At 44.3% G+C, this 13,350-nt stretch overlaps 1 protein-coding gene across 4 annotated transcripts in view; it reads left to right on the top strand.

Annotated features, from left to right (window-relative positions):
- Positions 1 to 13,350, top strand: part of LOC137436499 (ribosomal protein S6 kinase delta-1) — a 283,132-nt gene that overhangs the window by 255,506 nt on the left and 14,276 nt on the right. For all 4 annotated transcript variants that reach the window (XM_078786048.1, XM_078786046.1, XM_078786045.1 and 1 more), the window contains 4 exons: positions 510 to 557; positions 6,021 to 6,153; positions 8,560 to 10,233; positions 10,397 to 10,486. In XM_078786048.1, coding sequence (XP_078642174.1) covers positions 510 to 557; positions 6,021 to 6,153; positions 8,560 to 10,233; positions 10,397 to 10,486 — 1,945 coding nt within the window. The remainder of the gene's footprint in view (positions 1 to 509; positions 558 to 6,020; positions 6,154 to 8,559; positions 10,234 to 10,396; positions 10,487 to 13,350) is intronic.

Here is a 13,350-nt window from a genome sequence, read left to right as displayed (position 1 = left end):
CATCCATACTCAAAGGGTTAATAAGCAAAAATTAATACCCCTCCTGCTCCAACCCCTTTCCTCTTCTTGTATGCCACATATATGCCCTTCGCTACTCCTATCTCATCCGAACTTCCACTACCTTCTCTCACCTTTCCCCTTACACTCTCTTACCCACTTTTATCCACCTATAGATATGTTCTCCCTTCTGTCCTTTTTCTCAAGTTCACACCATTTTGGCAAAAAAGATAAATTTTCTCAATTTAGTTCCACCTGCTCTCTTTCCGCTCCCAAGCATATGTAATACATAGATAGGCCCTTATCGAGTTTTGAGGTGGTAACACAATTTTTAACTTCTTATTGAGGTACAACTAATCTGGTTTATGTCGTACCTTGTGTTGTGCCATTATAATTGTTGTTGTTACGTGTTTAATCCACAATTTAATATTCACCACAAACAGCACCCTTATAACCCTTTCGGAAAACAACATTTCACTCATCCGATCTGATGCTGGTAATGTCTCCCTCAGGTAATGCTGGTGATGGATCCAGTGACTTCCGAGACCTATATCCTGAAGGTAGGCTGGATTCTTTAATAAAAAATAAAGTGAATGTGATAGCCAAGAAAGTTGATGTTTGAGCATTGTACCAATTCGGTTGTAAATGAATGTGCCACACACATGGTCTGCCATGTACAAGGTTTGCTTCTGCTGCTCTGCCTCATGGTAACATATTGATGAACCACGCAATACCAAGACAGCTCTGTTTATGGTTATTGGTGTCACGGACATGTCAAGAGCAGAATATGTTATGATACTGTTACGTTTGTGGGGTGGTAGATGATGAATCTCATAGGAAAGTTAGTTGTTTTTTTTGGGGTTTTTTTTGGTATACAGAGTCGAGGCTCGTGAAAGAGCTAACATTTATCAAACAAACAAATCAAACAAACAAGCAAACAAAGTATATAAAAAGGCGAGCGGTCGACAGGATGGGGAGAGAAGGGGAGGAAGCACACAAACACAACATTTGAGAGCAGGGACATCGGGAGATGTTTTTGGAGGGAGAGGGCCTGGGCGGAGGCAGGATAGGTATAAAACGCAAGGACACCAAGGACTTCCAGGAAAGAAGTCAAAAGTCACCTCAAAAAAGTGGATTTGGGGTGAAATTAGCGGGGGTAGAAAAGATCAAGGTTTTGGATTGGGGAAGATAAGAGATGGTGGTGAACAGCCGTTTTAAAGACCTGGAGGGAGGAGTGGGATTGAAGAGAGTGAGGGAGTTTGTTCCAGAGGCGGAAGAAAAGAGGAATGAAGGAGTGAAGGTGAGCAGAGAGTCTTGATTTTGGCAGTTTCACCATAAGAGGGTTGCAGGCAGATCTTGTGCGACCTGCAGGAATATTTGGGGGACAGAGCCCAGAGAGAGCTGGGGGAGCAAGGCCGGAGAGGAGTCGGTAGAAGACGGAAAGACCACCAACCTGCCTGCGGTGATTAAGTGAAAGGCCCTCGGAGATAGCGTCATCGCGGGAGATTCCAATGATTCTGAACGCTTTGGTTTCAACAGCGTGAAGACGAGCTAGGTGTGAGGCAGGAGCACCAGCCCAGAGGGGAGAGCAGTACTCCATTGAGCTGCGGATGAAAGCCTTGTATGTGGTGAGGAGCTCAGGTGTGCCAAGGAAGGACTTCGCACGACGGAGGATGCCCAGTCGGCGACTGGCTTTGGAGGCCAGCTTGGAAATGTGGTTTTCCCAGGAAAGATCATGGCAGATAGTGAGACCCAAAAGCTTGAGTGACAGAACTTCTTGGAGAGGATTATTCAGAAAGTAGATGGGAGGGTTGTCCAGTCGGTCTTTTCGGAGAGACATCGTAAGAGTGTGAGATTTGTCAGGATTGAAAGACATGTTCCACTTGTTTGCCCAGTCTGTGATTTTGTCCAGGTCTGCAGAGAGTGAGGAGGCTGCAGACTGCCGATCTGAGGGATGAGGAATGGAGCGGCAGAGAGTGGAGTCATCAGCAAAGAGATAGAGAGGATTTTCAAGAGAGTCAGAGAGATCACTGATGAAGACCAGAAAAAGCACAGGGCCCAGAACACTGCCTTGGGGAACTCCAGCCTGAACAGGAAGAGGAGATGAGAGAAACCCATTCAGGGCCACACGTTGACGACGACTAGAGAGGAAGTCCGCCAGCCATGCGTGGAGATTTCCATGGATACCAAAGGAGGAGAGTTTGGTGAGCAGAGCGGGGTGCCAGACCGTATCGAAGGCACGTGATATGTCGAGGGAGACGGCTCTAATTTCCTGTTTGGCATTGAGGACCTCCATCCATTGTTGAGACAGCAGAAGCAGCATGTCCAGAGTAGAGTGACCTGGTCTGAAACCAAATTGATGATCAGAGATCAAGCCATTGGAGAAGAGGAAAGATTTCATATCCGAAGCAATGATGGATTCCATGACTTTGCTGATAATTGGGAGAAGGCTGATTGGTCTGTAGTTGCTAGGATCTGTTTTTGCACCTTTTTTGTGCAAAGCGGTGATGTTGTCTGATTTCCAAGCAGATGGCAGTTGACCTTGAGCAAAAGAGAGGGTGAAGAGAACAGAGAGAGGGAGTGAAAGAGCGGAAGAACATGATTTTAGGACCCGTGGGCTGATGCCGTCAGGTCCAGTTGCAGAATCAGAGTCGAGGGTTGACAGAAACTTTTCCACCTTGTCAGGAGGAAAGGACACGGAGTCCAGGAGCACCTGGGTATGACTGGGTATGGTGGGTACAGAGAGGGATGGGTTTGGGACACAAGATTTAGAGGCAAACACAGAGTTGAGGCATTCAGCTTTTTCACGTGCGGAGTCAGCTGTGTAGCCGTTTGAGGTAAGGGAGGGGATGGAGGGGGAACAAACACCAGAAACAGATTTGACCAGACACCACCAGGATTTGGAAGAGGGAGACAGATAAGAGAGTTCGGTCTTGAGAACGGAGAGATATTGTTTCCTGGCTCTCCTGAGGGTGGACACACACTTGTTTCGGGCTTTGTGAAAGGAAATGAGATTTCCTTCCGTTGGATTTGCTTTCCAGGAGACGAAGGCAAGTTGTTTCTGGGCAACAGCCTCACCACAATATTCCATGTACCATGGACGGGAGGAAGGGTATGACAACTGAAGACGAGATGGGATAAATCTGTGCATGAGAGAGAGCAGTGTAAGTAAGTTATGTGTAAGTTGTAGCATGCTCCGAGTGTTGCGAAGAAGAAGAACCCACCTCGATGTATCTAAGTAGTGTCGAATGTCCAGGTAAGATCGTATATATGTCTCCATACGAGGGGTGGATCTGTGATAATTAGGTAGGGGTTAAGGATAAACCCCAGTGTGTAATTGCCCTGTGATTTTTCCCTTCGTTGTTAATGCATCAAAAAGGGCCGCCGCCATAATAACTACAACAATCGCACTGTAAATGGACTCATTCGCTCACAATGCCACCAGGGATAACCAACACCCAGCACATTTGCCGATCGGCACGCAAACCCGTCTCATGGCCTTCAACATCATCCAAACATTCCCAAACGGAGATTAGACTCCGCCCCCAACGAATTGTAACACGGAGGCCACGCCCCGGCCTTCGTGATTGAGTAACGCTCTGCAATTGGACAGAGAGTGTGACGTCATCATGGAAGATTCGAGAGTGATAGGGAAAAGACGCGGTCGTGCCATCTAGCTCACTCTTCTGGTCCTGGCTTCGCGTGAGGGACGGTCGCTCCGCTCACTCTTTCCCTTTGTCTTGGTCGCGCTGGCAAACGGCTGCGTCTCGGGCCGTGTCCGTTCGTGAAACTTTGGACAGTGGAAGGAGGAGAAAGACGTCTTGCCCTTGCTAATTCTCTTGCCTCGGTCACACAAGCAAATTGTCGCTTTTTGGCCTCGTGTGCACCTGCGGAGACGTTCCGGAGCTCTTGGCACATTGGTTGGGAAGAGACAAGAGCGGGAGAGGACCGGCCACATGCAATCCCTTCACGTCCATGGCAAGACAGAGAGGAGCTTCGCGTCATCGTGTGCATCTTTCCCAAGGGCGGCTGCGGGCCCTTTTGTGCTGCCGACTGCATTCAACGGCCTCGCTTGAACAACAACGCTAAGTGCGGGCAGTATAAACACCAATTTATTTTTACTTTTGTTTTCCCCATGTTTGTGTACGAGTCTGAGTGGAGGGTCCCTCATTTAGGAATTTTTGTTTTTACCTCACCTTTCATTGTTATTACTCCCACCAGGGAGTAATGCATTCGATCGTGTCCGTCCGTGTGTGTGTTCGTGTGTTTGTGAACAAGATATCTGGAAAAGTTCTGAACGGATTTGGATGAAAGTTGGTGGGATGATTTCCCTTGGGATAAGGAAGAATTGATTAGTTTTTGGTGAAGCTCAGGATATTATTGCGGATCCAGGAATTTGTTTGGGGAATTTTTTTTTCTGTTTTACTGCATTAAAGCTTTTATTCTTATTATTAAATGATGTTTTTCTCCTCTAATTCCGAGATATATCAAAATTAATTCTCTGACAGTTAGGGCTTACTTTCTTTTTCATTTATTGTTTTGGGGAGAGGGGATGTTAAACAAAACGTATTATTCCAACTTGACCCACGGCGGGAGTATGCGCTCTACTGAGTGGTGTTCTAGTTTGCATTTATTTTCATTCAATCATTATTTGTCGAATTTTACTTTCCTTGTATTGTGGATTTTGCTGTCCCGTCTTCGTGTTTGTGGGTTCGGATTAACCCCTGAGTGTGTTCCGATCAGATAGGCCTCAAACCTTCCCGCGCGCGAAAAGATAATACCGCCAAGTTGGGTATATGCCTCGGACGGAGTAAAGCTCGTTTTGGCCATTTGTCCTCTTCGGGTCTTAACCCCAGGGACGCGACAATACATTATAATAGTATTGTGAAACATGTTTCCCAGTTAAAGAGTTCTGAATATGCAGTCATTCAGTGGTGTCTTCAGAAACATAGCTGAGGGACACCAATTTGGGTATTTTTTATTGTATACATGGGCTAAGGGTCGCAGTGGAGCTCACACACACACACACACACACACACACACACACACACACACACACACACACACACACACACACACAACACGGACATACTGACAAGCCAAACACTTAACACAGCCACTGAGCTTGGGGGAAGGGCCGTCACTAACGTCACTTCCCGGGATACTCTGGGTACCAGCGACGTCATAACAATGGCGCCACTTTTCACACCGTACTCAGTGGGGCATTTCCTCAAGAAGAATTTCCTCCTCCTCGATGATGCCAACCAAAGGGGATTGTCCGTGTGCTATCCTTTTCAAGAAAGGAAGCAGCCTTTGGTATGACTTGAACCAGTCCAAACCGGATGGGTGTTTTTTAGGAGACACCATCTGCTTACTGGATGGCCGTTGACTTCCTACAGGAGCTCATCCACCCTTTGCCAGGTATTGTTTTTGGTCCTGGCAAGGTGTCACATTCACCCTCCCCACTAGCAAAACCAGTCAGGGGTGTCGCTTTAGTCGCTGACAACCTGACCGTGCAGGAGGTAGCACTGCGTTACATGTTACCAGTGGCAGTCCCAAAAGACTGACCTGACTGAAAAATGAGCTCAGAGTCCATCTTTTTCTTCTTTCATGTTTCACACATGGCTACAGGCAGCATAATATGCTGGGAGGGGGTCTGTGCCGCTGATGCCCCCTATAGGTTAGAGTAGGAATTTGGAATTTGGCTAGGGTGCTAGCAACAGCTCGCTGACTCTTCACAAATGATACCGTGGGATCTTTAATGTCCACCGATTAATGCAAGCAGATGGGACACCCAGTCTAAGGTCCATCCGTGGGACGGTACACATACTGATTCCTCACGTTACATCCGAAACACCAGGAAGACATTTTAGAACTGGGCCGAGATTCAAACGCAGGCCAGACAAGCTCAGAGGTGAGTGAAAATCCATTTTTGATGTGGCCTTGATCTGATAGCTTTCATTATGGTGGTTTACTATTATGGTGTTTATTTGTTGTGTACAACTGACTATTCCTGTAAACAGGGCTTGAGGAAAAGCAGTGCAATGAGGAATGCGGTGCAGACTGTTCTGCCCCAGGCTGTGCCCAACATGGTGCGACTTGAACGTTATTTTACAACAGATTATTCCATCTTCTTGTTGCTGCAACATGTCTCAGGTGAATTTTGTTGGGGCTTTGTGGAAGATGTGGTTGATGTATCAGGCATGGTGTTTGTGTGATATGTTGGTTGCTAGACATGCCTTGCATGGTTCACGGTGTGCATGACAGCATGTTGGATCGCAGTAATTGATTGCCTTTGTATCAGCGGCCATTCTGCAGATGCTCAATACTGCCATATGTTGAGGTGAAACCCATTTAACTTTGTTTGACATTTTAAAATCGTGCTTCTTAAATATGGAGCCCACCAGACATGTTCTATTTAATTATCCTGTTGTAATGTCACCCCCTCTACATTTTCCCTTGACATCTCTCTGAGGATGATGGCCACACAGACTTTGGTAGTGTACCTCAATGACTTGGTCACCTTCCCATTTTGAATAGTATGTTCTGAAGATCCTATAAATTGGCGAGTATTAATACTTATTTTTAGGTCATCTCATCTCTATTCTCTAAGAGATCAACTTATATAATGGGGCATGATGTCCGGATATCTGACTGTCTGTCCGGTCGGCCGTCTGTTAACATTTTGCTATTTTTGCTACTCCTACCTTCTCACCTGGCTGATTGTTCTGAAACTTGACACATGAATACAAGACAGTATTTTGCACAATTGATTGTGCTTCGATTTTTCGATTTTGGATCATGGGTGCTCCCATGGAGAATTACCCCCACCCCTCCAAACTTCAGATCCTCTTCACTCATCTTTTATTAGTCCCCATTGGACTCCGAAACGGGGCTTATGGATTGAGTCTCGTATGTCCGTCTGTCTATCCATCCGTCCGCAACCATATCTCAGAGATGTATGGACCGATTTTGTTCATACTTGGGAAAAGACAATACATGATGGTATAAATATGCATATAAATTTTTTTCACGATGCAATCAAAGATGGCCGACTGGTGGCCATTTTAGTTGTACAAAACCCGATATTGACAACGGCCTCAAACATTTCTCGGAAAAAAGCATTTTCCAATCTTGTTCAAACTTGGCACACAGATAATGAATGATCGGTTACATATGCACGTCATTTTTATTCGAGATCATATTCAAGATGGCCGACTGGCAGCCATTTTACTGAAACGTGTCTCCAACCATTTCTCGGACATGCATGGACAGAGTTTATTCAAACTTGGCACAAAGACAATACATGAGGAGAGTATGCTTATGCCGAAGATTTTGTTTTGTAATCCTACCAATGATGGTCGACTGACGGCCTTGAACTCCGTACAGCAAAATTACTAAAACCACCGGGACTATGACATTTTATGTCTTTTCCTTCTTGTTTACCAACCGATTGCTCTGAAACCCAACACAGCCCTTCTACCCGATGGTCCGCAGGGTTGGCCAGTGTTAATTTTTCAATTTTGTATCATGGGGGCCTCCCAAAGGATCAGGGGGGCTTCTAGAGCGGTCCCCCCAAATCAGTAGAGATCTGAACTACAACCTCAAGAGATGACCGTCAGCCCAATCGGGGCTATTTTTCTTTTTGTTATAAATAAAAACTGGAATTGATGCAAATAAACCTGATATCTTGAGGATGAAAGCACATTTCTCCAAAGTACATTTATGTATGATGCTTTGTCACTGTGTCACACACTTTGAGCAGAATGTGTGCTGTGCTGTGCCCAGGAGTACAGATTTACTGTTCTCAATTCCTATTCTACTTGCTCAATAAGAATTGATGGGTATTCAAATTAGCAAGAGACAACTGTGCCTGATTCAATGTGATATCTAGTACAGGTTTCCATCCCTGCTGACATATGGCAACCATATTATATCACTAGGGATGTTCTCTTCTGCTGTTTTTATTTATCAGTGCTGTTGCACCGATGGTCACTGCTATAAATGTCGAATGCACATTCCACATTATCTTCTTTTCTTTTTAGTATGCAGCACATGGCTGTGGGTAAGCTCATTTCCTGGGGGCACAGCTGTGCTGCTGATGCAGTGCCCCCAATAGTTCAGAACAGACATTTGGAATTTGGTTAGGGTGCCAGCGATAACTTGCCTAATCTTAGTGACAGACAATGTGTAAAGTAAAGTAGCATTCGTGAATGCAAAAATCAGTAAAGTAACATTAGTAAATGGACGTGGATTTTAATTGTCATACAGATGAGTGTACAGAATGTGAATGGTCCGTTGGAATTGACAAAAAAGGTCTACAGAAGACCATATTCTACTTGCTGAATAAGGATTTATGCTTTTCAAATTAGCAGAGCCAACTGTACTTGATTCACGATCAGATTTCCAAGCAAATGACTGGCTTGAGTTGGGCTTCTGTTACTGCAAAGATAACTCCATAAAATTCTTACTTTTAACTCTTGATGAATAATATCCTGCATGGTAAGTAGGTTTTTTTTTTTTTGTGAAAGGAGAATAATTGTATGATTTTGCTTTTTCTAGGAGGGAAATTGTGGTCTCGGCTAAAAGCCAGACTTGTTTCAAAAAAAGACTGCATGGAAAATATCTGCCAAGAAGCGACCGAAGACAACTTGCCGATTACTGGCTCTGACAAAGAAGTGTCGAATCCTCATGAAAGCCCTGTGGCGGCTGAGAATAGAATTTGCAAGAATTCTGGACCCGTCAGAGGGTGGACTTCAGACACAGAAGAAAATGCAAACGATAAGGCCAAGATTGGGAATGAAACTGCTTTGGGAATGAAAGAAAGGACCAAAATTTCGGATTTGACTTTGGTGCAACACACGGGTGTGCAGAGCATTGAACTTGTAGATTTGGCGGAACATTCTGGTACAAAGACACCAAAAGCATGCCACGAGGGCTGGAATGGGAATGCTAGTGGCCCCTGCAATGCCATAGGTATTCCATTGGATACCACCCTCGGGAAGCATTTTCCTTGTGTTTGTTTACCTGAACATGATCAGACGAATGTTTCGGGTACAAAGCTAACTGCATACGACAAGCAGGAATTTAACCCAAAAATTACATCTGAGTTTATGGAACAAATCCCTGTCAATAATTCAAATCCTGATTCTATAAGAAAACACTGTTACAAAGGACTTATTGCTGCTGATAGTTCATCAAGCACAGCATGTAGCGTAGATGTTGCTGATGCACAGCCGATAAACAGTTGCGGAGACTTGACATTAGCCCGCTCTTGGGATGTCAGCATTGCAAAGGTATCGGCTACTGGAGAAGTAGATGGAATCGTAGTGAAGAATAGCTTAAGGTTCCGGAGCCCTTTACGAGCCTCTGCCTTGAATCTGAAAGCCAGCCCGGACCATAGAAAATGTGCCGGGCAGCCATATACAATTACCGTAAATCCATTTGATGCATTGGGTGAGGGAAATGGCATGGACTTTATTGGTGCCGACTCATCAACTGAAGTTGCTGACAGGGTTTCTAAAGAGGGCAAAAATGCTACAATATACAAGAATACCCAAGGAATTTTGACTCGAGATGAAGCCATTTGGCCCATCAAGCAGACCATCTCCAATATGGCACTGGTAGACTTAAATAAAAATGGCAATCCTGCGACGAGTTCTCCCAATTTTTTTCCGCCCAAGCATGCTACGCTCCATGAGGTCATGAATGGTCTACAAACAAACAGGTTCCTGGAGATTGCTGGAGAAGGTTTGACACTTGGTGTTTCGGCAGCCCCTCTCGCTGAAGCTGAGGCCGATGCAACTTGCCTGGATGACAGTGATGGCTCCAGTGACAGCTCCAGCATCAGCAGCCACTTTTCATCTGAGAGTACCACGGTGACTGGTCTCTCCAAAGGCGTCAATGTCGCTGACGCTGGTGATGATTTTAATCCTGAAATCTCGATCAGATGCTTCAGAAAGAATGATCACACGGACTCGTGTTGCTCTTATGTCAAAATGAATAGAGGTTTTGAAGAAGCGGGGTCAAGTGGTGTTCCATCTCTGGCTGGAGTACCTATTGGGCAACTTTGTCACAGCGACGTTGCTGAGATGCATCGTACAATAGCGGAGGAGTCATGGCAGGAGCAGGTGGTTACTTGGTCCTGCCAACTTGTAGATTCCCTGGAGAGTTTACACCAGCAAGGAATTGTGTGTGGTGACCTCAATCCCAGCAACCTGTTGCTTGATGACAACGGTGAGTTTTGCATCACTAACGTTCTGATCGCGGTGTCTCTTTACCACTACATTATTTTCAGGATGAACGTTCCATGTACGCTCCTTTTTAATTTAAGGCCTCCCTTTTTATTTAATTATGAAGATACAAGATTGTGCAATACTTGATTCGCTAATCATTCCAGGACGTTTGTGTCTCACGTACTTTGGGCAGTGGAGTGAGGTGGAATGGACCTGCAACCAGCATGCAGTGAAAGATATGCACTGTGCACCAGGTACGAGTCGTGTGAAGGTGTTATGCACAGACGTAGTTGGCCACGTCATTTCACTAACACTTAAAATGCACTGTGTCGTTTGCTTGTGGTTTATTCTGGATGTGCGCAACTACCATGTGATTATTATGATAATCGCTTTGACCATTCTGTTTGGTGAACATTTCACTGCTCAAATTATACATCCAAACATGTCATAATTAGAATGGTCGGTAGAGTGCATAACTCATCCAGGCTGAGCAATTTATGTTTTGTATCTAACTGATAGGCCGGATCTGTATCCGTTCCTTTACCAATAACTAATCAGCTTGTTCTTGTCACCGACCCAACTCATCCAACAAGTTTCATCCGAATCTGTCCTCCACCTTTTGAGATATCCTGCTCACAGACAAACATCTCAACTGGGGATCCAGATGTAATTTAATTGAATGGGTTTTTATAACTTTACATTGCAAAGAAATGAGTAAACTCTACTATTAATTATTCCGGTTGATGACAGAGTATTTATTTTTGCCCCTGTGACAGTCCTGTTTGTGTGCATACTCCTCATGAATCGTCTATCTCTACTTTTGTCATCTCTCGATTGATGTGTACATATTCCTGTCTTTCGTCCCTTTTCTGTTTTTATTTATTTATTTATGTTGAAGGCTCCGGGCACGGACTATATAGCCCTCATCAGGCCAGACCTTAAATAGAAGAGAAGGAAAGTGTATAATGAAAAGTGCATGATGTTTGTTTGCGAGAAAGAGAGGTTAAAGCTATCTCAGTAGCTGTAGTTTGAGTGAGACAGAAAGTAAGATCAGCAATCCTGACAGGGAGTGTAAGATGGTTCCACGGGCATCACTTTAACGCTCCTAAGTCTAAACGGTAGTACTACCCTGGGCGGTTGCTGTCTACAACTTGTTACCGAAGGTTGCATCTGTTGCTGCCCATTGCATCTAGTTCTCCTTTCACCACCATTGAGGCCTAGCCTTGCATAGTTCTTACCATAGGTTTGTGCTGCCATTCACCACATATTATGTGCTCTTGGTCAAAAATAAGACCCCATTCTCTTTAACAACAAACAAACAAAAATTTCCCAAGATCTATCAAGTTTCTCTACTCTTTTATACCTTTGCGTAAATAAGAAGGCTCCGTTGTCAAGCAATTTCGTCTATGCTTGGCTCTGCGTTGACCACATTACCAAGTTTGTTCAATTATTCATGCATTGCTCTGCTCAGCTGAAAACATGCTTTGCTATCAGTTCAGCTCAACCAAACCCTAACAGATTGTAATTTTGAACACCGTGTTCATCACTTTTTTCCTCCCGGAAATCACACTTGCCAGAGGACACTTCATGTAGCTCAATTTTATTGGGAATTTGTTAGAAACGCTCGTGTGCAGAGTAATCTACTGGCAAATCTGCAAAAACTTCAATCTCTCAGTTGCAGAAAGGTGCTGGAAGTAGGAACCAAATGCAATTGTTAACAAGAAAGAGCAATCAGAGATTGCAGATCTTTGCCATGATGTGATTTTCATGGTTTTTAGAGCTTTTGTGTTAAAACAAATATGGCGGCTGAATCACTTGACTGACGGCATCATAATTTTTTTTTATCCACCAATTTATCCCGAGTTGATGCTCAAGAAATTTCATCTTGATCAGATGCAGTTTTGTACTTGTAGAATTATGACGTCATAATGGAGGCACCTATGACATCATCATTAACATATATTATTCCTCATGGAGGGTTCTTTACAATGAGCCATGTCTAAATTTTTTCTATGCAGCGCTTTTGGAGATATAGAGGTGCAAACCTTTTCGGATTTTCCAAGGTGGCACCCGTACCACGTGACCTATGACATCATAATTATTTTAAAAATCTACAGGTGGAGTTGCACCTATGGTGAAACTTTCCTGTCAATCGGACCAACGGTTGCAGAGAAAATCATTTATTCTGTGCGGACAAACAGACAAAAACAAACGGACTCGATGCAATACCCTCTCCTCTGGCGAGGGTAAAAATGAGGACATGGTTATTTGCATACGACCTGACAATCCCATCGAGTGTGAACATGAAAAACATGGCACTGTGACCAGACGTGGTCCTGAGGTGTAAAACGGAAAAGTTGCTGATTGAGGTGTTGGTTCCCAGTTACTTTGGTATAAGTTTGGTGGAGATAAGAAAAGTTTCCGAGTACTGAGACCTGAAGAATATCGAAGAGAACCTGCAAGTTTAGGAGTGCCGACATTGTGCCAGTGAAGGTCAGAACAACTGGAATGATAAATGGGAACCTTAACGAGCTATTGAAAGGGATTATAGGAAGTAGTACAACAAACAAACTGTAACAGGAAGTAGTACAACAAACAAACTGTAACAGGAAGTAGTACAACAAACAAACTGTAACAGGAAGTAGTACAACAAACAAACTGCAACAGGAAGTAGTACAACAAACAAACTGCAACAGGAAGTAGTACAACAAACAAACTGCAACAGGAAGTAGTACAACAAACAAACTGCAACAGGAAGTAGTACAACAAACAAACTGCAACAGGAAGTAGTACAACAAACAAAAGGCAATTGGAGGCCGTTCGAGGTTCTGTGACGATGCTTAAAAGAGCTATTGGACCAAAAAGATAATGGAACATTCTACAGAACTCAAACGTCAAAACATCACGACTTGGTCCTCGTAACGTCGTCCTCATAAAAAGAAGGAAGATACTTTGGGCCCTAACGAGGGCTCCGTTCAGGTTTTTAGCTCACCTTGAACAAAGTTCCGGGGAGCTTAAGCGATGGCACGTCGTCCGTCAGTCCATAAACACTTGCAAATTTTCTCTGAAACTGCTGATGGGATTGTGACCAAACTTGGCACAAATGATATTTGTTGCG

The sequence above is a fragment of the Myxine glutinosa genome, chromosome 1 (genome assembly GCF_964187855.1).
Source record: "Myxine glutinosa chromosome 1, kmMyxGlut1.1, whole genome shotgun sequence".
NCBI lineage: Eukaryota > Metazoa > Chordata > Myxini > Myxiniformes > Myxinidae > Myxine > Myxine glutinosa.
This window is presented reverse-complemented; position numbering and strand designations above follow the sequence as displayed.